The sequence below is a fragment of the Thermobia domestica genome, chromosome 3, assembly GCF_964235325.1.
Source record: "Thermobia domestica chromosome 3, izTheDome1.hap1.1, whole genome shotgun sequence".
Classification (NCBI taxonomy): Eukaryota; Metazoa; Arthropoda; class Insecta; order Zygentoma; family Lepismatidae; genus Thermobia; species Thermobia domestica.
Genome location: NC_137456.1, coordinates 11651670 through 11679624, shown reverse-complemented (window position 1 = coordinate 11679624; position 27955 = coordinate 11651670). Strand labels below are relative to the sequence as shown.

Sequence of the window (27955 nt, the reverse complement as noted above, 5' to 3'; positions counted from 1 at the left end):
ATTGCACCTCAAGAAGTTTTATGTTAATAACAAGCATACGTAATAGATCTGCAAAATATCGTCACTCTCTGATTAAAGATACAGGGAAGAATAGAAAGAGCAACTACGAGAGGTAGTTATGCAGAGGAACAACTAAGAGAAGCTATCAGTGCTGTTAAAAGTGAGTGTGCGATTCGAGAAGTTGGTAGATTGTACGGAACAGCAGAATCTAGAATCTACTATTCGTCTACGGATGAAAACTGAAAATATGGAACATGTTACTCTCGTAAGTGTTCTCGCGAGAACAAAACACGAATTGGTGGACTATGTGATAAGCGTTGCAAGCGTTTGGTATCACACCTATAGACCATCGGCGTTTGGCATACGAATTTGCTGAAGCAAGTCGAATTGCGCATAATTCTGATGGAACTACCTAACTTGCTGGAAAGGACTGGTTGAGACTATTTCTTTAAAGAAATCCAAGAATAAGCCTAAGGAAACCTGAAGAAGTAAGTTTGAATATGATAAATTGATTCAATGAAGAAGCGGTAACACTATTCTTCAATAACTTGGAAACAGTGATGAAAAAGCACCATTTTCCCCTAAGTAGAATTTTCAACGTGGACGAAAGGGGTATTTCGAACGCACAAAAACTTGTGAGAATTTTAGCACCTAAAGGTCAGAAACAGGTAGGAAGTGCTATGGTGTGCGAGCGTGGAAAGACAGTCACTGTTGTGTATGCTTGTATTGCATTTGGAATCTTCGTCCCTCCCATGTGTATATTCTCACGGCGTCGCATGTAAGATCTCGCCAGTATTTTCGATGAAGCATACGTCAAAGTTCCAACTATGGACAAAGCCATAGCTGGATTTAGGGCTGTGGGAATAATACCATTAAAGTCTGACAAATTTTCAAAATCAGACTTTCACGATGTCACTATGGAGGAACCTAACATAGTCATTACTGCTGGAGATGATGAGGACAGGTTGGTATAAAACGTCGAGGAAACTAGTCGTGATTGTGGAATTCATACTTCAACAGAACATAGTTTTAGTGTCACATCTCAGAATGACATTGTTCTCCCTTATCATAGCACGCTTATGATTTCAATACACTCAAAAATATGTAATATTTTGTTCAGTTATAAAACGAGTAGAGAATAAAGTATATAGTAAAACCTGTAGCCCACCTTATCGTTCCTTTTCTGAACCCATGCCATCTACATATCTAAGTATGTTATATGTTATGAAAATGTTTCCTTGCTTTAAAACATATATATTTGCTTTGCGCAGAATTACCCCATATTACGCGCAGAATTACCCACCTAGTTGGGTAATTCTGCGCAAATGTATAGTTCAGGTTTTTTGTCTATTGTCGAGTACTGGTATGAGCTTTTACCCAAACTACGTCTTTAGCTTGTGTACTACACAGCAAACAATGGCTGTGCAAAGTTATGTCGTGATACTTACAAAAACAGCGGAGAAATAACGATTTTTCCTTAAGTGCGCAGAATTCGACCACTTTCCCCTACACGTCACATTGCTATCTATTTGTAATAATCGCTGTGTTTCAAGTTAGTCGACTAACATTTTCAAAAGTGGGATGAGCGTAGCTAGAATTCTAAAACTACATATATATAGTTTTTGTCAACACTTTTCCGTGAAGGAAGGAAATTGGAATATTGGCAAATAAGCTTGCATGTGTGCCTCGTGGTTCCTCCATTGTGTGAGATTTGGGTTTCTATATCTCCTCCCTAGTATTGCTCTACAACAACAACAACAAAAATCACACGGAATGAGATGTGGACATTTTGCTGGCCAATTGTGATGCCCAGCGCAGTGATCTGAGCTCGCTCCTAAACAGATAAGCGATCCGCCATTTTTGTTTACATTGCCCGTACTGCTTGCAGCGGTCACCGATTGAACTAAAGAAAAGAGGCAATATGAAATTTTGATAAATACTTTATCTTATGACACTGTTTTCAAAATAAAATCAATAATATTATAATTATAATATAGAGTATTAAAAACATCTAGTTATTTTTCACCCATTCGGTTTTATGATAATCAGGTAAGTATTGTTTACAATTACATTAATCATTAGCTAAGTTATGAAGCTCTTTGATGAAATGTTCCAGGATCAACTCTGCATTTTGGTGACATCCAATCACAGCACGGTCAGCTAACATCGATATATGTAAGCGCCCAGCATAGCCGAGAACTGAAACTCCCAAGCCTGTAATTAGACAAAAATATTTATTGGATTGTCATTAACTTTAAATAACATAGAAGCAGTACAAATTTCGTATACCGTGAATATTTTATTATTAAAATATGAGAATCTTCCAAGAGCATTGCCAGAACGAACTTAAAAAGAATGGAGAGATGGAGCGGGAAGGATAACTGTCATTGTTCCTATACATTGTTCAGCGCAAGCTCTAAATTCCGATAAACAAAATATTTGTATCCTTCCGCTTGTCACAAATACGATTGGCTAGTGATGTGTCACTCCCACTCCCCACGAGGAGGAGCAAATTATACACGTGCATTTTGACAATACTGTCTCGTGTTGTCCAGATACTTACAGCAGCAGCAGAAAAGAAAGAAAAGAAACTCGAAAGATTAAAAAAAAAAAAAAAAAAATTGAATTTCGCTCGTAAACAATTGTTGCTTAGTGAGTAAAGTTTTGCCTTGTTGGTGTTTCACCACAACACTCGCGGAACCGGAATTCATGCCAGCCATCTTTCAGATTTTAAAAGCAGAACACCCGTCCACAGTTGAGTTGGCGCCATAATTACTGCGCATGCTTACTGTTTATTTCTATTGTTTCATTAGCCACACTCGATTGCAGAATTATTAGATAATCCGTATTATATTTTTGTCATTTATAATAATATAGCAGTTTTATGTGAAGCTTCATAGTAAAAGTAATAATCCAATCACATGAACTATTTTGCGGAGGAGTACAAGCGTCGGTAGGACAACAGCAAATCAGCGAGATTTAGTTTCACGTGGCTTTGTTTATCGCAATTTAGAGCTTACGCCGAATAATGTATAGATGTAAAATTAAATCTTTTTATCCACACCTCCTTCTGTTTCTCGCAAAAATTCGCAAAATATAATCTATCTATGACTTGGGGTTTCCGAGAAAAGGCTCCTTAAATCTACCGAAATTCGAACTTTTTTGGCCAGTATCTAGGAAACGGTGGCCAATTTGCCAGTAGCCAGTTGTCCAGTGGCCACCGGTTACTATTTGGTACCAAAATATTCACCATCCTCTTAGGTATTGGTCAACACTAACATGATCTTTCTATGACTAACGGTTCCCGAGATATGGCTCCTTAAATCTCCGGAAATCGGAACTATTTTTTGCCCAATATGTCGGGAACGGTAAGTCATAGAGAGATGATGTTTGTGTTGATCAATATGTAAGAGCATGGTAAACATTTTGGTACCAGTATTCACTGGTGGCCACTGGCCAAACTAGTAGCCACTTTGGACAGTGGTCACCGGTTACTAGTTGCTACCAAAATGTTCACCATCCTAGGGCTCAAAATTGAAAAAAAAAAAATCGCAAATAACAGACACACAGACACGGAGACATAGAGAATATAGTAATGAACTTTTAAAGTTCGTTAAAATAATGGATGCCTACGCATTGTTTTAGTACGATTAAAAACAAAAAATGAAATATTTCAGTTTAACGTCCCACGATTATGCTCGTTATTCTAAGGGAGGCGAATGATTAAGGTGAGTGAACGATGATGGAAGAACCGATAGAATGAGTATGTGGAAGGATTGGAATATCCCGAGAATACCCACGGACAAAATGTTGTCCGCCACAAACGATTAAAAAAACATCTGTAGAATAATAATAATAATAATAATAATAATAATAATAATAATAATAATAATAATAATAATAATAATAATAATAATAATAATAATAATAATAATAATTATTATTATTATTATTATTATTATTATTGTTATTATTATTGTTATTATTATTATTATTATTATTATTATTATTATTATTATTATTATTATTATTATTATTATTTTATCGTCCCAAGGTTATGCCCTTTACGCTAAAGAAGGACGGAAGATTAATGTAATAATTGGTGGAATGATAATATAGGAGGAAACTGAAAAACTTGAGAAGCCCCACGAACACAATATTGTCCACCACCAACTCACATGACCGGGTTCTAACCAGGGACCCTCCTACCAGGAGTATCTATATGTTGTAAAAAAAAATCAAAACATAACACGTAGTTGGTATTTTTAACGTGTTATCATTTATAAGTTGCCGTAAACATTTTCCGCTTTATGCAGAGTCGTTTCGACGTCTGATTAGCGTCATACTAAAAGCCTGACTACTGCAGGAAACAAATATTAGTCGAACTCTTTAGTATGGCATTAATCACGCGTAAGAACCACGGTGACCAGAATTTTCACTTGCGAAAAAGGGACGCATACGAATCGGCTACGGGGGGGGGGAGGACTTCCAGATTGCATTTTGGGACTCAGCAGTGTTCTCAATTTACAAAATACACAAGTAAGAGCGATAAGCGTTTCTAACTTTACGTGTACCACACAACAAATAATGGTTCCCGATTGCAAGCTCTACCCAACAATTCTTTTAACTATAGTACTCGCGCCGAGTCGTGATGCTTGGGCTCTAAACCAATCATAGAAATATTATGCTTGAGCTCTAACACATCGGAAAATTTCGGTACAATTCGTGGAGCCGCTTCTCGAGCGCACACTTGGGGAAACGTCAAACAGCTGAAATTCACCAACAATGTTGCCAAACTTTGAAGACATAGGAAACCAGTATATAAAAAAAGGCATTTAAAAATTACCAATAATAACAGTGCACAACAATAACTACTGTAACAACTATTCTAAAATGGTAACTATAGCACAAATAGGAACAACGAAAATATAACGTAAGAAAAAAGAATTGACAAAACGGAACTTGACGCCAATCCGACAACACTGTACTCTCGGGAGATGTTTTCCGTGTAGCGCGACAGACGAAACTGACAAAATTTGATGGGTGGGGGTTGACGACTGGAATACACCCTTGTGTTCTATTGGGTGGTGAAATCGGTAGCTCTAGGTCAAGCTTCATGACTCGGCGCGAGTACTATAGTTGAACACTCAGAATTCCCACTCAATTCCCACTTGAACCACGAACACTCAATTCCTATTTGAAAATTCAGAAGTTCTAGACACGGTTGAACCTTGGCAACGAGTGTTGATACGGAAGAGAGTGGAATTTGCATTGACGATTTATATTTTGAATAATAATTACGGGGCACCTAGGTCATTTTTACTTAAAAACGGGACATTTAGGCGTCCCGTTCGAAAATCAGAAAAAACGAGACAACGGTTGGAAAAAAGGGACGCCTGGTCACTTTGGTCAGAACGACTCTGAATAAGGCCAATAATGTTCAAGATACGCCACTGGTAGTGAGAAAATAAAAAGAAAACGAACCAAGTATTAAACAAGCTTTCCTCTGATTGATCGGTTTCCACTGAGCAAACTGTGGTTACACAAAAATTAGAAGATGAGCTAAGGTTTAAAAGTTTTATTTTTACCGGTTGGACTTCCCTAAAGAGCTGCCACTGATTGCTTTGTAATAGAAATTTCATGCTTTCAATATCTAAGAAATTGCTGCAGAAATCAAATACACAAAGACTCTGATATCAGTTTTCGTAAACATAAAGAGTTACCATTTACCATTAAGTTCAGAAGATGTAGATTTGGACCCATACTTTATTTATGTTGAACTAATGACGATACAATTACTTAATATATTTAATAAACAATGTTTCACATTATATTTAACGTTCAATATTCAGCACCATCGAACGGATCTGCCAATATTATTCTTTTTCTTACCCTGTTCGTAATTTCCAATCAAGTAAACGTACAGAGCCATCTATTTGCGGTTGTAAGAACTGTTTCCACTTGAAAATTTTTACAGTATGAAAACTATTGAGAAACATACTCCGGAAAGGGAATATGTAGGCTCAGTGGCGTATTTAGGGGGGTGGCTTCCGGGCTTAAGCCCCCCCCGAAATCTTACTAAGTATAATAAAGTAAATGAAATATCTTGCAAAATTTTCACATTTCCAGGCAAAGCCCCCCCCCCGAAAGTTAGCAAAGCCCCTCCCGAAATAAAATCGTAAATACGCCACTGTGTAGGCTTATACACTTTTAAAAAAAAGTATTCAATATCGACATAAAGGTAGGAGTACGTTGTCCTCCCACTTCCAAAAAATACCTATGATGCCCCCCCCCACTTTGTAAAAAAAAAATACAATGAGTAAAGATAGGCATGGGTGACGGTGTGACGTCATGCGTCCCACTACGTTTTCATATTCACTTTTACCCCTGCATAAAGCTTGTTCTTACTATTTTAATTCATTAACAAAAATACGCATTCAAAAGTATACTTAATTTTGTACACAGTAAACGATATCAAGCAAAATCAATTTTGTCCGATTTTTCCCCACAATGTCCTGTTCAAGATTCCATTTATGTATCTAGCAGATAGATTGCATGCACGCAGACAGTTAACAATTTGCTGTCGATTAACAACTATCGAAAGTAAAGTTATGATTTCTGGTGAAATACATCTATAGGACAAATCATTCGATTCACGTCGAATGTACAGAGTATTGGTGAAAGGAAGCTTATTCATAAAACACTATAGTATATGCTTGCTATTTTCTTTTTCAAAATAAATATATTCAATAAAATTGTTTATTCAAATAATAAAAGAAAACATTATACGACAGCGTACGACAAGCACTAGGTGTTTTAAGTACTGTAAATGTCCATCGGGGGTGTAGCTCAGTGGTAGAGCGTTCGCTTTGCATGTGAAAGGCCCCGGGTTCGATCCCCGGCACCTCCACTTTTTATTTTTTCTACCTCTTAATATTGGAGATTATTGGATTTGCTTTCACAATTCTTTTATTATTTCTGACTAAAATAAAAGCAGGAAACATTATTTAGCGGTATGTGATAGAGTAAATTGTAAGATGTATTAATTCTCTGGATTCTTAGTGAGACATTTAATATACATTTAATCATAAAGTTGAATTGAGCATTTTCTAAATACTTTTGAAGGTTAAGATTCTAAAGCAAAACATGGAAAAGATTTTAAGAGAAATCGTATTAAAATGTGCATTTGTTAAGGCAACGATTAAAATGGGACCTAGCCACCAGCCTGATACGACAGACAATACTGACCAAGCGCAAGAAATGCAATTAAATTGTGCTGTAATTCATAACAGCTTTATTATATAGTATATATTGACACCTTTTTATTTTCCTAAGATTCCTATCCCAAAGAAACCAGTTGATCCGTCTGAGCCTTTGACCCGCTTTACACTATATCTAGGTAGCCCTTGATTACAATCGCGCTTAATTAAAAGTTCTTAAAATATGTAATTAGACCTAACAAGTTTTTTATTATTGAGTTTTCCCACTAACCAACCCAAACACCACAGAATAGTTCGACTTTGTTATATAGGCAAGAAATAGTGCATGTATAATATCTATTAGCGCCAGACAGACAAGCGGTAACACATGTAGAAACATGGGCGACTCTGGTGAGGAGACGAGGGAGACGCGTCCCCCCCCAATATTTTGAAGTACAAAATGTTCAATATTCTATCTAATTTAATTTATTTACAACGACAGCATAACACATAAATAATAATTATTATATTTATTTGGAATATAATATTCAGGCTATGAAACGATTATAACAGAGTTCTTGATATGTCTCAAGAGAGTCCATGAAGGTAAGCAAAAAGGTAACAAATGGAATCGAAAATAAATAAAAAGGTTGGGCTAGGTTAGGGTGACCAACCGTCCCGTAAAAACGGGATTGTCCCATTTTTTCACTACCATTCCCGGTGTCCCGAAAACTTCTCCCGGGACGCCAAAATGTCCCGTATTTACGTACATTTATTACAAAAAACCTTTCGAATCGCTAAAATTTCCTAATTTATATTATTATTTTCTAAGCTATGTGATTATATTGGAGTATGTCTATGTCTAATTACTGAGCAACGTCATTACAACGTTTGCAATATTGGATGTGGAAGCTGCACTGTTTCCCTCCTAGGCCTCCCCTATCCGCAGACGACAGTGCAAAGGGCTGAAAGTCTTATGGAGAACAAATGTAACCTGTTTTTACTCTCTGTATCGGGCGGTGGAAGATTGAGGCGCTGTCATCGGTACAGTACAGTGTTTCCGTGATTTGACTAAGATATAACATACTTCCATTTACGAAAGGTAAACAAAAGTATAGAACTATAAAAGTGAAAGTAATAAGAAAACTAGTTGTAAGTGAAATAATGTTTAAAATTAAGAAAATGCAAATAAAAGGAGTTGGAATCCGATACTGATAGTAATTATAAATCCTGTCGGTGATAGATTTGAGCGCTCATATATTTTTAGTAATGTTTTCAAATATTTCATTTTTTTGTTAGCTGCTGATAGTTACTTATTATCTAATTAATTCCACAACCTTTTCAATAGGTTTTAAAACGAAAAAGTGAAAATTTGCCCTTTTTGTGAGAGATACAAAAAGAGAGGGAGAACGGAGAGGCTAAAAAAATATATATATATTTAGGGGAGCAACCTATCCAGAAATAAAAGGTGTCCCGTTTTTTCTAGTTGACGATTTGGTCACCCTAGGCTAGGTACTACTATTTAAATCACTTTCTTTGGTGTTCCCCCCAAAATTTACATATCAGAGAGGTCAGTGTGTAGAGACATCTATTGGCGTGACTGGTTTGTTATTAAGTTTATCGTGATGAAGAGACTACTACATTTATTGTTTATCATTAGAACACAATGTGAATTAGGTTCTTGATATTGGAGGAAAATGAGGCCCACCAGAACATTGATGAGCTCTGAAGGCGTAATAATCAAATGGGACGATGAACTCCACTACCCCTGCCTCCAACACAAATACAGGGCAAATTAAAATGATGGACCCGATTTCAGAAATGTATTCCGTGAAATCTAATAAACATATGCTATTGTAAGACATGTGCTAAGGAAGATAAACTGTCGAAGTTTTCTTCAAACATATCAAAAGTGTTCCATGTGAGTACCTTGCGTAACACGGGACACATCAAGCTGATAGTCTATCACCTGTCAAACCTTTTGTAGTGTGTTCTCCTCAACGCCATTTTGCTTAACTGCTCGCTCCTGACTCCTAGCGGTAGAAAGTGGAATACCTCTCGTGGATATTTATGCAGCAGTTATAGAAATAAAGAAATATGAACAAAATCGTTTGAGACGTTTTTGAGAAAATCGTCCGGAAAAGCTGACCTCCAAGAATAAAGTACCCCTCCTACATTTTTATTAGGGCAGATGAGTTATGCCATATTATCAGGTTATTAATAAAGTATTCATTTATGAAATATGAACCAAATTTTCCGAGTCGTTTTTGAGAAAATCATATGAAAAACTCACTACAGTTTCTCACTTTTTCCGAGGGAAATAACTTATACCGTAGTATGGAGTCATTATTGAAAAATTGATTTATGAAACCGTTTGAACTGTTTTTGAGAAAATAGCATTTTGTTTTACTTTCATCCTTCAGAAAACTACCCTTATTTTTAAGGATAAGAAGAAAATTAAAAAAAAAAAACTATGCAGAATTACATAAAAAACTTAATTTTAAAATTTGACAGAAATGTTGAACACTATACTTTTCCAAAATAAATTGGGCTCCTGATTTTTTCAAAGTTCCTTCAAATTGTGAGTTTGGCAACAACACACTCGAAGTAATAGGAGTGGATTTTAAAAAGAAGAAGAAGAAGAAGAGAGCGTAGTAAAACCTTTCCAACAAACCATGTCTCACTTTCGGTGTGAGCGGCCCCAGGTTGGATTCCCGGTGGAAAGTGTAAAACGCTTTTTCAGGCCAGCCACCCTGAATGAGGTTTTCCTGGGTTTTCCTCATTCACACCAGGCAAATGCCGGGGTGGTACCTAACATATAGGTTCAAGGCCTGCTTCCTTCCTCCCCTTTCTCCAGATAGTGTGCTCGTCGAAGGACGTCATCCCTCATACGTGAAGGGCTAAATGGCCATAGATGTCGAAAGCCAAGAAATCTAAATCCTAAAATCCAAACCTTGTTACTTGCTGTTTGAAATATTCAGGTCCTATTTCAGTGCTTAATGCAATGTTAGTTTCAGAGCAAAATAATACCTTGGCAAATAAAGAAAATTGTTTAGTTAAAGAAAACACGCGCTTTTTAACCCAAAGAAAATCCTAAAACCAGAAGTTCCCTCGCTGTCAATACAACTGAAAGGGAGTTTCACAGTTTGTTTTGATATATAAAAGTGGAGGTGCCGGGGATCGAACCCGGGGCCTTTCACATGCAAAGCGAACGCTCTACCACTGAGCTACACCCCCATTGAAGATACATAGTATCGTACATAAAACTTGTAATATTCCATACAGTGTTATATATTTTTTTCTTTATTATTTGAATAAACAGTTTCATCAAACATGTTAATTTCAAAAGAAAGAAAGAAAAAAGAAAAGAAAAAAAAAGGAAGAAAATAATATCAGAGGCGCCCGAAGAAAATTTTCTAGGGGTTGCTATATTACATCTGATATTTAATATATGTAGCTTACTATATTACGTACACATTTTCGTCAGCCAGGCCCTCCTACCTCCCCCCCTCTTCTTCGGGCGCCCATGAATAACATGCATATGCTATAATGTTTTATGAGCCTTCCTTGCTAGTCTAGTGGCTAGCGCGTCCGTGGTTTGGTGTATATAATCCCGGGTTTGATTCCGGTGGGAGCGTCTTCGGAATTTTAATTGTTCTCTATGTTCCTGTGTCCGTGTCTCCGTTCTTAAAAGTTAATGGGAAAAGTAAATATAGTGATAATAGCGAAATTAACTTACTGAGAAACGTTACGTAAATCAGTTAATTAAAAAAGAAAGAAAGAAAGAAAGATAACCGTGCAAGTTTCTTTTTATATATTGGGATTCAGAACTTCTGAAGTTACTTATTTTAGTTCGAATCTCACTGAGTGCTTTTATTTATTAAGAAAAAAAAAACCTTTCCGCTGTTCTTAGCTTACAGTAGGAATGTTTTGAAAGTTTTAACTGGAAGTCCAATCGGAAAACGACCATTCGGAAGGCCTAGGCGCAGATGGGAGGGCAATATTAAGATGGATCTCGCAGAAATAGGAGTACAAAGTAGAAACTGGATCCAGTTGGCTAAAGATAGAAGTCAATGGAGAGCTTTTGTAAACTCGTCATTGAATCTCCAGGTTCCATGGGACACAGAGTTAGTTAGTTTACAGAAAAGACGAATCCAGGACAGACTTCTGAGGGGGAGGCGATGGGTTGTAATACTACTACTTAGAGCTACATTTAAGAGCTCCAAACTCTCGGATGGGTTTTATTTATATATATAAAATAAGAAAGTTTCCTCCTGGACCCGTCCCTGGTTTACAATTCGTGATTTATGATTCATTTCCTTCTTTCTTTCTTCAGAAGTCATGCTTTAGAGAGTCGCTGACTGATTGCCGTTTGTATCCGAAAATTTCCCAAACACCAAGGAAATGAATAATTTGGACATTAATCCAATGTTCTCGGGATTGCTGCCAGAGTGAGTGTTGCTGTGCTGAGCTTTCGTTACCATACAGCGGCAACATACATCTTCAGAGCTATGTGATGTTGCCGCTGTATGGTAACGAAAGCTCAGCACAGCAACACTCACTCTGGCAGCAATCCCGAGAACATTGGATTAATAGTAGACGCCAGCAAAGCTTCAAGATCATAATTTGGACATTGTTTTTCTTTTCTTAAGGGTACGCATATACTACTAAATTGTTACATAAGTGGGCTAAAGTGTTTATTCTTACCGATGAGCACGTACAGAATTTAATGTTCTAATATTTTAAATCTTGTTAAGAAGATTGGTTTATCAAACTGCGTTATATATTTATCCCATCCGTGTTTCCGTCCGTCCGCAAGACGAAAACATCTCAAGAATTACCAGTACTTGATACTCGCCACCAAATTTGTTCATTATGGAGGGGATTCACAGTTAGGAAACGAGTTCGATTACAGAGGCAATATTCAAACCAGGAATAATAGAAATAAACAATTACGTTTCTTTACGTTGATCACTATCCAGCAAAAACGGTATGGAGAATATGGAAAAGCAGTTTCCTGCAATCGATTAAGCTATGGAGAATATGGAAAAGCAGTTTCCTGCAATCGATTAAGCTATGGAGAATATGGAAAAAGCAGTTTCCTGCAATCGATTAAGCTATGGAGAATATGGAAAAGCAGTTTCCTGCAATCGATTAAGCTATGGAGAATATGGAAAAGCAGCTTCCTGCAATCGATTGAGCTATGGAGAATATGGAAAAGCAGTTTCCTGCAATCGATTAAGCTATGGAGAATATGGAAAAGCAGTTTCCTGCAATCGATTTAAGTACATACTAGTAATATTCCAAGTAATTTTCTCTCTTTTTCTTTCCTTTTCTTTACTTTCTCCTGAATTTTGCGCCCCCTTATTTCGGCACCCGGGACCGTTACCCACTCGCCCCTCTCCACGGCACGCCACTGCCCATGAGTTACACCTGATAGGGGGGGATATAAAACTTCTGTTGGCTAGTGCACTATACATTCAAATATGGATGGTCGCTAGAACATAATAAAACACATACAGTATATTATTACTCTTAGCATTGCGATATGTTTCGGGTCTTACCTGTTGCCCCTCTATTAGGAACGAAGAAATATACGTTTCTCAGCTTGTCTCCGGCAACTGACACTTCGTAGTCTGGTCCAGGTAGATTGCTAAACACTAGCGTACTCTCTGACTGTTGAAGAATAGTTCTTGTGAAAGGTACAGGGAAAATGGTCGCAAGTGTATTCAACAGCCAATAGTTCACTATGAAATCTGGAGATTTTCTCAGAAGATCTGTTTGAAATTTCACTCTGTGAAGTCTCTGTTGTGAATTTGATCCACCAGAAGTTGGAAGAGTTAACAGTGCAACAGTAATTCCATTGCTAAGTGTGAAATTATCAGTAGCAAATCTCGTAGGCAAGATACAAGGTATAACTACTGTGACGTTATCTGGTGCAGATCCATGCTGATGAAAGTACCATTCTAAGCTAGCAGACAATGCTGTAAGAAGAATATCGCTAACTCGGGCTCCGGTTTTAGCACGTATATTTTGAATGAATTTCATTTCAATGGGTTGTGCCCAGGCTGTGATTTTAAATTCAGAAAGGTGTGATTGACGAAGTATATTGTAATCCGATTTCATAGCTTGGTTATAAAGGATAACAGGAGTAAATATAGCTCCGCAAATTGTAGTTAAAATGCTGTTTGAAGATTTTTGATTATCAATTATGAACGAATTAGGAATGTTACCGTTCGAATCGCATAGATATTTCAACAAGAGCTGTATTAAAGCAACTCCATCACCTATTGAATGGTGAATACGAAATAGAACAGGATATGTCGTACTTGCTGCACATTTAAACTCTGAACTTGTTCCTGCATCAAAAGATGGACCAACAAGTATTTCCCAAGGAGATTTATCAACCGGAAATGGAGTATTACTAATTAAACTAACCAGATTTCTTAAGTATGCTTCAGTGATAAATTCACAATTGTGGATATACATTTTTCTAATATGATCTCCAACTTTGAAATTCGGAACATTTTCCCAGTAAAAATATCCAAATTTATATTGATATTTCTGTGTTAATTTTTGAATTGGTGCATTTCGTGAAGAAACATCTGTGAACAATCTCTGTTCAATTATTTTACGTATTTTTTCGACATCAGATTCACCTTCCATAATTACCAAAACGTTGATAATGGACAAGTACTCTGGTTTCTCCACTGCCCAAACTGTGTCAGTTCCGTGAAGAAGACCACGGTAATCCTTGCAGGATAGCTTTAAATAGATGTGGATGATATTACGATAAATAAAACAAACCAAAATCAGGAAGAGCAACAAAGGAAGTATCAAAACAAAAATCAACAGAAGAAATATTGAAAATAGATGACTTGAGAACAGAATTTTCTCAACTCTCGAAGTGTGGAAAAAAGTAAGAGCAAATCCTGTTGCTAGGCCCAAACGAATTGCGGTAAGTTCACCAAAATTATCGATAGCTTTGGTTATCTCAGTTGTAAATTCAGAAGCATTTTGTGTCGTCCAATTTAGAGATGGTAAAATATCCAAGATCCCCTCATTGATTAGCAAAGGACTTAAAGAGGGAACAAACAATGGCTCTTGGTAAGTAACAAAGTCGGAACTTGTAAGCTGAGATATATCATTTCCCAACGAATCAGGTAAAACATCCATCCTCTTCTGACTGAACAGATCAATTCAGATCTTAAAAGAAAGAGAGAGAGAGAGAGAAAAAGAATTACATTTAATACGTACTATTTAAATTACATTTGATTTTAACAATGTTATAATCATAATCATAGTTTATTGCATCCGTTCACCATCATACAACGAAATTGTACGTCAGTTATATATATATATATATACCAGTATACATAAACATATATACAATTATTACATATGGATTCTTATAGATTCACTAATTTACTTACTATACATTTAATTTTTACGCATACGAATGATTTTGCACATATTCTTTAACAGAGTAAAAGCATTGTTCTATCAAGTTTGATTCTAAAGCTATTTAGGGAGGGACCTGATTTTTTATACACATTGGAAGTAGATTGTATAATAGAGTACCTTTGTGAGTAACTGATTTATTGTATATATTTGTTCTATGTAGATGCAAATGAATGTCTTCTTTACTTCTCGTGTTGTACCTGTGAATGTCTTTGTTAACAATAAATTCAATTCTATGTTTTTTTTTTTAAATACATCAATATTTCGAACAAATACATCGAGGGAAGAGTCATTATTTCAAGTTCCTTAAAAACACTTCTGCAAGAAGAGTTCTATTCTACCCCTGCTAGTATCCTTACCACTTTCTTCTGTAGCCCGAAGATGATAAGACTTTTAGGTGTATTTCCCCAGAATATCAAGCCATATTTTATTATAGAATGAAAATTTGAGTATTGTATACACTTAGTTGTTTTTACATTAATCTTATCTCTTATACATCTAATTACATAACACAATTTGCTTAACTTACTTCTTACATGTTTTATATGTGCTTCCCAGTTGAAATTATTCGATATTTTAACTTCGAGAAAGGTAGCAGTTTCTACATATTTAACTGTTTTATTATTTGTTCTTATTATTGTATTGGTTTGATTACTTTTAACATTATGAAAATTTAAGGCACATGTTTTATTTGCATTAATAATTAGGTCATTTTTATTCATCCAACTTGAAAGTTGGTTCATTGCAGTTATAATTATGTATTCACGAAATAAGGGGCATTTAAATAGGCTATTTCGGCTATTTCCGGTCTTTATATAAAATACGTTAAACATATTACATGCAACATAGTCTTTCTTTGAAGGTTGAAATGGGCGCAAGTACAGAGAAGGACATTAATAAGGACATGGAAAGAGATTGAAAGAATAAAAAGAAAACGATGAGAATGTAATGAACTAAAATAATTTCCTAGTGATAAATGAAGCGTGGAGAAGCCTGTTACAGACAGAAGATAGGAGATAAACAAAAGAATAGATATTGAAATAGTATTAAAGAACTACAATATTGAAATGTTGAGATATAAGTGCAATAGGTACTTGATCATAGTAATTTTCTGTTTCAAAAATTAATTTTTATTTTATTAAATGATTAAAAAATTGACATTGACCATACTAAACATTTTATATAGGAAAATCAAAGATAGCAACCAGGGCCTAGAGTTGAACGGTATTCATCAGGTTATGGCATATGCTGATGATGTAAATTTAACAGGGGATGATAGGTGAACAATAGAAAGAAATGCAGAGATCTTATTAAACGCTTGCAGGGACATGGGTTTAGAAGTAAATGCAGAGAAAACTAAATACATGGAAGTGCGTCGGGACCGTAATACGGCAAATTGTGGATGCGTTAAAATATTAAATAATACTTTTGATAAAGTGGATACTTTCAAATATCTAGGATCAATATTAACAGACGAAAATCATATTCACGGAGAAATTAAATGTCGACTAAAAGCAGGGAATTCGTGTTACTATTCGGTTCAAAATCTTTTATCGTCGCGAATTCTGTCGAGGAATTTGAAGCTTAAAATATATAAATCGATAATCATCCCTGTTGTTCTGTATGGTTGCGAAACATAGTCGCTTACACTGAGGGAAGAACATAGACTGAAAGTATTTGAGAACAAGATCGTGAGACGAATATTCGGACCCAAGAGGAATGGGAATGGGAATGGGAATGGGGAATGGCTGAAAGTTCATAACGAGAAACTACATAATTTATACGATTTACCCAACATTGTTAGGGTCGTCAAGTCTAGGAGGCTTAGGTGGGCGGGTCATGTAGCTAGAATGGATGAAAGTAGAAACACTTTCAAAGTCTTGACTGGAAGACCAATCGGAAAACGACCATTAGGAAGACCTAGGCGCAGATGGAAAGACAATATTAAGATGGATCTCGCAGAGATTGGAATACAAAGTAGAAACTGGATCCAATTAGCTAAGGATAGAAGTCAGTGGAGAGCTTTTGTGAACTTGGCATTGAACGTCCGGGTTCCTTAGGCCATAGAGATAGTTAGTTAGTTAAACATTTTATATTATTATTTACTTGCGTCAATTACACGCTTCGCTGGGTTAAAATAAGAAAAAATAGTATCATGTTCCGTTAGTCAGTCATTTTTTTACTATTACTAAAGCGCTCTCTGATATCGGTCATTTTCCATCATTTTTATATATACAGGGTGGCCCAAAAGTAGGTATACAGACCCGTACTGATCTGCTTACTACATTTCATATAACTTCTTATTGTTATCCATAGTTACTTTATTATTTGTTCTTAATGACTTCTTATTTATATCTTAATATATCTTTCCTCCCCCTACCAAGTTGCGGGGCTGAATTTGGATTCAAATGGCATCGGAACTGTCACTGTTTATCACAACGACCCCAAAAACTATGGATTCGGCACTAATATCGGTCAGTTTCGATCATTTTCATGTATCTCCTCCTCCCCTAAGTTGCACCGTTAAAGTGAAATTATAAAAAACTATCCTAGGCCCGAACCTCATCTATATTGAAAATTTCATCGACATCGGTCGGGTGGTTTCAGAGTTATAAGTTTTATTTAATATATATATATATATATCCTCCCCCAAGTTGAACCGTCAAAGTGAAATGATAAAAGCCATCTCAGGCTTGAACTTCATCTATGTTGAAAATTTGATCGAGATTGGTCGTTTGATATATATATATATATATATATATATATATATATTCCCCTCTCCTAAATTGCACCGTCAAACTGAAATGATAGAAACCATCCCAGGCCCGAACCTTATTTATGTTGATAATTTGATTGAGATCGGTCGGGTGGTTTCAAGAGTTATTAAGTCACAAAGATAGGAAATTTCATTTTTATATATATAGACTAAAAATTGGTATTGACCACACTAAACATTTTATATTATTATTTATTTAATATTTTATAGTTATTGTACATTTTCTTCCCTTTTGAGATTATATTTATAGGTATACAATTGTTACGTTTAATATCATGTTAAGTGTTCATACATGTTGAGATAGGACAGTTCCAAGTCAATTATCGGACATGTTCTTTTATGAGTAGAGGAATATTTGGTTGTTGATTTCGTTGTTTGCTGTGAAGCACATTCTGAAAATGATCGAGTAAATATTACTGCGCCAATGTTACAAACTAAAATGTTCTGCGTAAAATACAGAGATTGAAACGTACGTACAGGTAACTTCCATATGCGTTGTAGCCATACTATCACACAAGAATACTACTTGTGTTCTAGTGGGAAAAAGAAAACTCCTTATCTACAGTTTGTAAATAAAAATGAAAGTAACCATGTTTGTGATTTTGTATTTCTTGAATCACAGGACCGATCTCGATCAAATTTTCAACATGGATGAGGTTCGGGCCTGGGATGGCTTTTATAATTTCACTTTGACAATGCAACTTGGGGGGGGGGGGAGGGATTTATAAAAAGATCAAAAATGACCGATATTAGTGTCGAATCGATAGTTTTGGGGTCGCTGAGATAAACAGTGACACTTCTGATGCAGTTTAAATACAAATTCAGCCCCGCAACTTGGAGTTGGGAGAGGGCATATATACAGGGTGTTTCAAAACAACGCCGACAACGTTTGGGAGGTGATTCCTGACACCAAGATAAGAAAAAAAGTACGGACCAACCTGGGTGCATATATGCTTCCTTTCGGAGTTATGGGCTGCCGAAAACATGAAAAAATGAATTTTAAACGTCCATAGCTCCGAAACTAGTATGTACCTTATCCAAATATCTAGGTTTCAGAATCCTGTGGTACTTCCGTAACAATTTTTATAGAGGTGGTTTGTAAGTACTTCAAATTATAAGACCGTAGCCAAACTCCCTCTCCAAAACTTGTTGTGTGAGTACCTTAGGATTCTGAAACATGTATTTTTGGATAGAGTACATATTAGTTTCTAAGTGAAGTCTTGACCCGACTACGGTAGGTTCCATAATTTCGGAGCTATGGGCCTTTAATGTTCATTTTTTTCATGTTTTCGGCAGCCTATAACTCCGAAAGGAAGCGTTTGTGCACCCAGGTTGGTCTATACTTTTCGTCTTATCTTGATGTCAGGAATCACCTCCCAAACGTTGTCGGTGTTGTTTTGAAACACCCTGTATATATATAAATGGTCGAAAATGACCAATATCAGAGTGCTTCAGTAATAGTAAAAAGTGACTAATTAACGAAACACATTACTAATTTTTCTTATTTTAATCCAGCGAAGCGCGTAATTGACATTAGTCTAAGCTATAATCTCAATTATAATTGATTGTATCCACTTTCTTCTTCTTCATCACCGAGATACTAGGAATCCATATTCAACATAAGTATTCTCTTGTAGGCTTATACTCAATTATACATCATTATAACATCTGAATTCCACCACATATATTGCACATGCACTAAATCTAACTTTACCAATGCTAACATAAAATTTTGACAACTGAAACACAGCACTTCGATATATTCGGCTAGTATCTAAAACCGAACAATTTCTGCTCACATATCTTTATATTAATTCTACATAGTTATAAATCCCCAGGAATACAATATTTATTTAATCTTGCGTCCCACAATTCTGAGCTTTAGGCTAAAGAAGACCAAAAGAATAAGTCTAGTAATATTATTGGGTAATTTTGTTGATATTCTAAGTCTGTGATTGGTTTAAGAGTATGATTCCTTCTCTTAGCATAGTGTTTATTTGTCAAAATAAGGTAGATGTAGGTTATAATCTGTGTCTGATGAAGGTTTTAATGTAATACCGAAACGATAACATATCATAGTTCGGTATAATGCTTTGATTAATTGGTTTTCTGTCTGTCTCTCCCCCCACCCTCTCTCTCTCTCTCTCTCTCTCTCTGTGTGTGTGTGTGTGTGTGTGTGTGTGTGTGTGTGTATGTATGTGTGTATGTGGGCCCAGCTCATGTGCAACATGTGTATTTGCACGAGGTGGCAACATCTGTCATAAGTATATTATTTAAAATATATATTTCTTTCTGCAAACAGACTTCATGATGATGGTAGTTAAATTTACTAAGCTTATCTATTTGAATACTACATTCATAAATCATGTTTGGGACGCATTAGTATAAGATTATATGGACAGTGCTAAAGCAAATGGTAAAACAAATCTTGTCAAATACAAGAACTCAATTCTCGAACAGTAGCGAATACCTGTTCCATTTAGATATCACAGTTTTGATATGAAACCTAGCCTTGTCTTTGTCACAAACAAGATTCTTATCATTAAAGGTGGAAAAGGTGTTTTTAAAAAAATATTTTAACAGATGTAGAAGAAAAATGAAGAAATAAAGATAAAAGAGCTAGTTGCACTGGAATTGCAAACTGATATAATCAGATTGAAGCTCGATATTGAATTCCATAAAAAAAAATAAAATGGATCACCGTCTTTTCTCTGCAAGTGTGTTTGCTTTAACATAATAGATTATTATTTAAAGAAATAAAAACAGACACAACGAGATTGTATTTATGTTGTAGGCCTTTCTGAGTGCAAGTACTGTTTCATTCCCTTTCGTGGTTCATGACGGAGTAGCATACTTAAAATCCTCGCTATTAAGATTTGTTCTTCCTGGAGGAAGTGGGGAAGAACAAATGATGCCGTTGCACGGGGCGGCAAATTGCCTAGGGCCGGCCCTGTGTGTTTGTGTATGTATGTATATATGTGCGTGTGTGTGTGAATGTATGTGGTGTGCCATAAATATATAATGAATTTATATACCAGAAAATACAGGAACAACCACACACTAAAAAAGGTACACTATAAGATCTTTCCCTAAATGCTTCATCAGATAGGAGGAGAGGATATAGGAAGAAAATAAGGGAAATATAAATAGCAGGAAAGTAGCTGCGAAATTGTCCTGCTAAGCGGCGTCATCTTGAAATATAGCAACACACAGTGGCGTACGCAGAATTTCATCAAGGAGGAGGGATTCAAGCACTCAATTTCTTGCTCTTTTTAGAATAAATGTGATTTTTGAATACAGAGTGTTAGAAAACAACGTTTGGGAGATGATTCCTGACATCATGATAAGACAAAAACTATAGATCAACTTGGGCATATGTAGAAATGCTTACTTTCGGCACTCTGACAAACTAAAAATTTGTCGGAAAAATTAAAAAAAAAAAAAAAAAAAAAACAGCCATAACTCGAGAACAAAATATCGGATCGAAGTAGAGTAACAGGAAATGTCCATTAGTTTTAGTCGTAAACTCCAATAATGTAGTGCAAGGACGGTGCAAGGCTGACTCACAAAGAAACAGAATAATTCCTGGGACATTTTATCAAAAAATGAATGAGAGAAATAAACAACAATCAAATACAAAATTACGATGACCAAAACATCATAATGTACCGTTCAAGTTAGAAGAACACTATTAGAATTCGGAAGAATGCGAGATATACATGGTTGATTGATCTACTTTGTCTTAGTACAAAATAAACTCTTGAATGAACACATTCTTCGATTTTATGACTTATCATTTCCCAAAAATATTGAAATATGAGTATTAATGTTCCCTGGAATTTCACAGCTCTTCAAAGTTTAATTATTAAGAATGTCTTGTACTTTACGCAGTCCACCATTTCAATTTCTTACTTAAACACCGTGTGCGTAGGTTTTCTAGGGGTTCTTCCGTTTCCTCCCACTTTATTCATTCCAGAGTTTCATTCATTTCTCATCATCATCGTCTCTTTTAGCCTAGCCGATATAATCATGGGACGTAAAACTTAATGATTTCATTTCATTCTTCCATTTCTTACTTCTCTTAATAATAATAATAAAAAAAAAAAGTAGGATACATCATTAGTGTGTTTCCATTTCTGAACTAATGCGCTATTGAATTTCCCATTGCACCTGCACTATTACCTGTCTTTCCCCCTCTTACTCTTGAAAAACATGAAATCTTTGAGTTTAACGTCCCACGATTATACCTGTTAGGGTAAGGGAGACGATGATTAAAGCAGGTGACTCAAAATGGAAAAATCGGAGGAATGAGAAAGTGGGAGGAAACGGGAGGACCCCCGAGAAAACCAACGAGCACGATGTTGTCTATCACAAATTTACTTGGCAGGGGAACAAACCAGGGACCCCACGCACCAGAGGTAAGCGCTTCATCTTAATCTTGAAGTTTCTCTAGTTTAAATTTCAGAGCCGCGTTTCCTTCGCGACGTCCTTCCAGTTTTTATGCCCTAATACGTTTGTGATGCCTTGAATTATGTAAAAGTTAAGAATCAGTGACAATTCCAAAAGGGGGCAGGAGGCCGAGCGATATGTTGTATTGTAATTTAGGTGAAGTAAATTACCCTTTAGGATACACAAAAACTTGTTTCCAATCAAAATCCAATCTCTCAGCTTTCCTCGCCTCTCCCCAAGCAATCAAAGCTGGTGTTGTCACTGTTAAAGAGTCCTTCAGTGAATTCATGTATCAATTTCTTCCAAGTGTAAAATACTTTTCACCAAATGTTTTACAGGTTAAGAAATATTTACTGTGACTCAATGGAGTAGTCTATACAACTTAGTTCACTATTATTGATTGCATAGGTCTTTGTAAAATTGATCTTAAAACGCCTGCTAAATGCTGTAAATAGTTGTAGAATTGATCTTAAAACGCTTGCTAAATGCTTTAAATTGTAGAATTGATCTTAAAACGCCTGCTAAATGCTGTAAATAGTTGTAGAATTGATCTTAAAACGCTTGCTAAATGCTTTAAATTGTAGAATTGATCTTAAAACGCCTGCTAAATGCTGTAAATAGTTGTAGAATTGATCTTAAAACGCTTGCTAAATGCTTTAAATTGTAGAATTGATCTTAAAACGCCTGCTAAATACTGTAAATAGTTGTAGAATTGATCTTAAAACGCTTGCTAAATGCTTTAAATTGTAGAATTGATCTTAAAACGCCTGCTAAATGTTGTAAATCGCAATGTAAAATGTACTAATTCGAAGGGCGTGCAGTAAATATCCCCACAAATTAATGTCTAGACCTTATCAAATATGAATTGAATGTACCTATACTATTTATCGACGCATTCCCTGCCACTACAAAATATTTTGCCATCTGGCTATGAACTTCTTTACTTTGGCATCGTAGAAATATTATTTCCCCGCTCCTCCACCACTGGAAAACTGTCTGAATCATTTCGTTATCCATGACAAGACTAATGATGCATAAAACTCATAAATTGAATCTACTCGATGTCTGTGCCCCGCGTAGTGTAGTCGCTAACGTTCTCGCCTATGTGCGAGTAGTTCCGGATTCGATTCCCGGTGGGGGCAGTCGATCGAAAAGGTGTAAAAAGTTTTTTCAGGTCAGCCACCCTGAATGAGATTTTCCTGGGTTTTCCTCATTCACCCCAGGCAAATATAGGCCCCATGTCCCTTTCTTCCTTCCCTTTCCGAGGATAGTGTTTGAGGGAGATCATCCCTCAAACATGGCCATAGATGCCGAAAGCCCAGAAATCTAAATCCTAAATCCTAAATCCTAAATCTACTCGATGCTTTATATTCATGGATTCATTCATGCAAGTTGTATTTTCTTGCAATTAACCTAACAGTAATTTTGAGGCTTTTGTACATTACGACTCCATTTTTGTTAGCTCCATACAATCTCATATACACTAGACTCTTGTTAATCCGGCCATCAGTAGTCCGGCCTCTCAGTAATCCGGCGCACATCCAACCAAAAGGCACGTGCACAATTAATTATCGTGCGCATGCGCAACAATGCTTAGTTAAACAATGCTTTATATACTGTACGTATTCGTAATTGTAGCTTTCTTTATAGTTTATTATTTGGATTATTATTTCCATTAATTGGATTATTCTTTATTAATTGGATTTAATAAAGTATACCCTCTACGTTTTAAAATTATATCCTTTGATTTAATAAAGTACAGTACACTATATCCCCTATGTTTTCAAAATAAATAAAAAAACAAGATAAATAAATAAATCAAATAAATGTCAGACACTCAATAATCCGGCACTTCCGCTAATCCGGTACCCATATGTGCCAGGAATGGCCGAATTAGCGAGAGTCTAGTATATATTTCTTTAATGTTGTATTGTTGTAATCTATGAAAACTTGCACGTTGACGTGTTCCATACCTTGTATCGTTATGTATAGAGCAACCCAAAAGCATATAAAGCAAAACAGCAATTTACACATATGGTTGGTACCTAGAACATGGTTGTGATTGTCTAAGGGTCCAGAAGCAACTAAGTTTAAAAGCATAATAAAGCATAATTTTAGAAAATAAAGAATAAAGCATAATTTTAAATATATAACACAATTCTTGGAAAATTCTATTTAACTGCAAGTTTAAGAGACTGTATTAATATATATATATATATATATATATATATATATATATATATATATATATATTAAAAACAAGAACAATATTTACAATGCAAAATCTTTGAGGACATAACAATGCAACAATGCAAAGCTTATTTTTATTTCTGTAAATTTTTTGGTGTAATCCTTTGAAGTGGAGAAAAGAAAAAAGGAAAAGAAGAAGTAAAATAGTTTTCTTCTAAGTGTAACTGTGAAGTTCTGAGAGGAAAAGTAGAAGTAACGTTTAAAGATTTTATAGTTAGTACCCCCCCCCCCCCCGAATCAAAGAAGTGTAGATTCAAAATGTACAAAAAGTGCACAGGAACTCCACATTATATTGTTATATGTACCTCTTGAACTTGAGCATTTTCTGTACTTTTTGGTGGCATCTTTTTTTTTTTTTTTCCTTTTCTGTATATATGCACCTCTAAGGCGCACACAAGTGATTAAAAAACTGACTCGAGTAGAAAATCTCTTTACAGTGCATTAGGTAGAAAGTTCATTAAATATGAAAGGAACTGGTTGCATAAAATATGACTCAATAGATCAAGATAATATTATACATTATATACAATTAATGTAAAACAATGATTGAAATTAACAATAAAGCATAATTTGGAAAAATAAAGTATAATTAAACAAAAAATAAATGCATAATGTGGGTTACTCTAGTTATGTACAAAATGAGGTCGAAGGAACGCAATAAAAATTGGAATTGAAAATATTGGTGGAATAAAAATGTGGGAGAAAACGGAACAAGAACAAGAAATCCCACGCACACGAAGTTGTTCACCATGAACTCATGACTTGAGATCGAACCGGTTGGCCCCTAACACTATAGGTGAGCCCTCTACCTCTGTGCTACCGTTGCCCACTGCAAAATAATAATAATAATGTGAAAAAAAGCTACATATGTTTTTAATTTATTTTGTCATTTTCTTCATTAATTTATAGTTGTTTTTATTCATGTAATATTCCTTCACTATTTTGCACACTTACCGAGCCTCCCTTACCATTAGTTTCATCTACCTCCATTGAACTGTACCTTCAGCAGGAACATACACAGGAATTTATTTCAGGAGGGGTCGAAAGCGTTTCGGGGGGGTCCAAATACAATTTGAGGCTAAATTATATGAAACTTTCTAAAATTGCCCCTAAAAGTAAACTACATTTACAAAAAAAGTCATGATTTCGGGGGGGGGGGTCCGGACCTCCAGGTCTCATCCCCTGCGTACGCCCCTGACCTTCAGTCACATTGATTTGGATGCGATAGTGAATGGGCCCTTACGGGTCAGAGCAGAACAAAGCGTACTTGAAGAGGTCGATCATTTCAAATATCTGGGAAAATTTTAACAAGAGACGCGTACTGCACCAAAGAGATCAGATCGAGAATTGCCATAGCCAGAGAAGCATTCAACAAGAAAAGATCCTTTTAACTAGCAGGCTCAATATTGGACTTAGGAAGAAGTTATTCAAGTTCTATATATGGAGCATTGGACTGTATGGTTCAAACACTTGGACAATACAGAAGTTGGAGAAAAAAATATTTAGAGGGCTTCGAAATGTGGTGTTGGAGGAAGATGGAGAAAATAAAATGAACAGAGAGAGAGTAACAAACGAAAATGTTTTCAAACGGATAGGAGAGAAGAGGACGCTTCTATCCACCGTCCTTCGCAGGAAGGGAAATTGGATTGGACACATTTTGCGAAGAAATTGTCTTCTTCATACTGCCATAGAAGAAGAGATAGAAGGAAAGCGAGGAATAGGAAGAAGAAGAACACAAATGATGGATTATATTAAAAATAGAAGAAAATATTGGGAGTTAAAAGAAGAAGCTGAAAATCGACAAACACAGAAGAAGCATTTCGAGGTCCAAACTGAAAATTAAGAAGAAGAAAAGAAAACAATCCTTCATCAGTCCCACGACCTGACAAAAGACAGAATACTTAATAATAATAATAATAATAATAATAATAATAATAATAATAATAATAATAATAATAATAATAATAATAATAATAATAATAATAATAATAATAATAGTGAACGGCCCATCAGGGTTCCTCTTGTATGATATATAGAGCAACCCACATTATGCTTTATTTTTGTTTAATTATGCTTTATTTTTTTTCCGAATTATGCTTTATTGTTAATTTCAATCATTGTTTTACATTAATCGTGTATAATGTATAATATTTACTATATATTAAATATTCTAAATATCTTGATCTATTTATTAATTTTTTATGCAACCAGTTTCTTTCATATTTAATGAACTTTCTACTTAATGCACTGTAAAGAGATATCTGCTCGAGTCAATTTTCCTTATCACTTGTGTGCACCTTTGAGGTGCGTATATACAGTACAGAAAGGGAAAGTAAAAGATGCCACCAAAAAGTACAGAAAGTGTTCGAGTTCAAGAGGTACACATAACAATACAGTGTGGAGTTCTTGTATACTATTCATTGTTGGCGGAAAGTTTTCTTTTTCTTTTCCTTTTTTCTCCGCATCAAAGGATTACACCGAAATGAAGTTTACAGGAATAAAAATAACCTTTTCATTGTTGCATTGTTATGTTCTCAATGATTTTGCGTTGTAAATATTGGTTCTAAAAAATATTAATACAGTATGTTAAACTTGCAGTTAAACAGAATTTTTCAAGAATTGTGCTATATATTTTAAATTACGCTTTATGCTTTATTTTCTAAAATTATGCTTTATTATGCTTTTAAAATTAGTTTCTTCTGCACCCTTAGACAACCCCAACCATATGTTTAATGTACCAACTATATGTGTAAATCGCTATTATGCTTTTTATGCTTTTTATGCTTTTAGGTTGCTCTAATGATATATATGAACTCGCCAACTGCACCGGATCAAGTCCCGGTAGTGGTTTGGAGCTCATGTTAATGACCTAAGTGTTCCATAAGGACAGTAAATACAAACACTTGAACTATTCCAAGCTGGTGGTGCCCACTTTAGACACTTCACAACTACCATTGAACTTTTTTTCTTTCTTTCTTTTCTTCCTACCTGTTCTCCGTATCTGATGAAATATCTAGCGAAATGACTCATATTGGATGCCATTTTCTTCACTGTGGATGACTATAGTTTTCTACAACGGCAAATAATTCATTTTCTATGTCTATTTGAGCATTCCATTGTTTAAAAAAGCATGTACACAATGTTTTTCCCAGGCATGCTTCTTGCTAACCGTTCGCCTCTTGTGCAATGTACGTCCTGTAGCAAATAAATGTTCTAGTGCAGTCCCCTTCACACTTCAATTTAGTTCCCACCTCCATCCTAACAAAATTTTCTGAAAAGAAGCTTATGTATGTCTGTGCATAAATTTTTTAGAAGTTTATCTAAAGATATTTGGGTTTGAATGCAAGAAAATTTATTTCAACCAAAGCCATCTTTTTTTTTTTCGTACTCCTGTCAATTTGCTCTCTCAATAATAGCACTTATCTATAATCTCAATATATAATCTTGAGACAGAAATAAACATAAAATTTAAGTTGTATAAATATAATACAGGTTTTCCAGTAAGTCTGGAAACATAGGGAAAATATGATGGTTTTTTTTTTTTTTTTCGTTGCAGATAATTATGACTCAGCAAGGAAAAGCGCATCCAGGTCATTTTGCTCTATGCTGGACGGAGTCTCCAAGAGGTGGCTGCTGAATTCAACACAAAGGCAACACATCAAGCACAATGCTCATTTTCCCTAGCTTTCCAGACTTATGGGACACCCTTTATACTCAATATTTTTTTTTATATAAATAGAAATGTAAACTTACCCAAGATACTTGTTATGGATGGAGAGAAATGCCTACAACGTTCACTCAGTGGCTCTTGAATGTTAAC

General features: G+C 35.4%; 1 protein-coding gene and 2 non-coding genes across 3 annotated transcripts; 1 reads left to right on the top strand and 2 right to left on the bottom strand.

The window, feature by feature from the left end:
- Positions 1-131: 131 nt before the first annotated feature.
- LOC145681383 (putative diacylglycerol O-acyltransferase tgs1) lies at positions 132-27955 on the bottom strand. Its single transcript, XM_081753035.1, has 3 exons — positions 27889-27955; positions 12764-14405; positions 132-2214 (listed from the first exon to the last, which is right to left on the bottom strand). The coding sequence occupies exons 2-3, from the start codon at positions 14373-14375 to the stop codon at positions 2072-2074; spliced, it is 1755 nt and encodes a 584-aa protein (XP_081609161.1). The 5' UTR covers positions 14376-14405; positions 27889-27955; the 3' UTR covers positions 132-2071.
- TRNAA-UGC (transfer RNA alanine (anticodon UGC)) lies at positions 6839-6910 on the top strand. The gene has a single exon. It is a non-coding gene; the product is annotated as a tRNA-Ala (tRNA).
- TRNAA-UGC (transfer RNA alanine (anticodon UGC)) lies at positions 10365-10436 on the bottom strand. Its single transcript has one exon. It is a non-coding gene; the product is annotated as a tRNA-Ala (tRNA).

Excerpts from the sequence above, each read along its gene's own strand:
- LOC145681383 (XM_081753035.1), bottom strand. The coding sequence starts at position 14,375 with ATGGATGTTTTACCTGATTCGTTGGGAAATGATATATCTCAGCTTACA. Across the intron at positions 2,215-12,763 it reads TCCTAATAGAGGGGCAACAG|GCTTGGGAGTTTCAGTTCTC; the intron begins GTAAGACCCGAA and ends GTCTAATTACAG.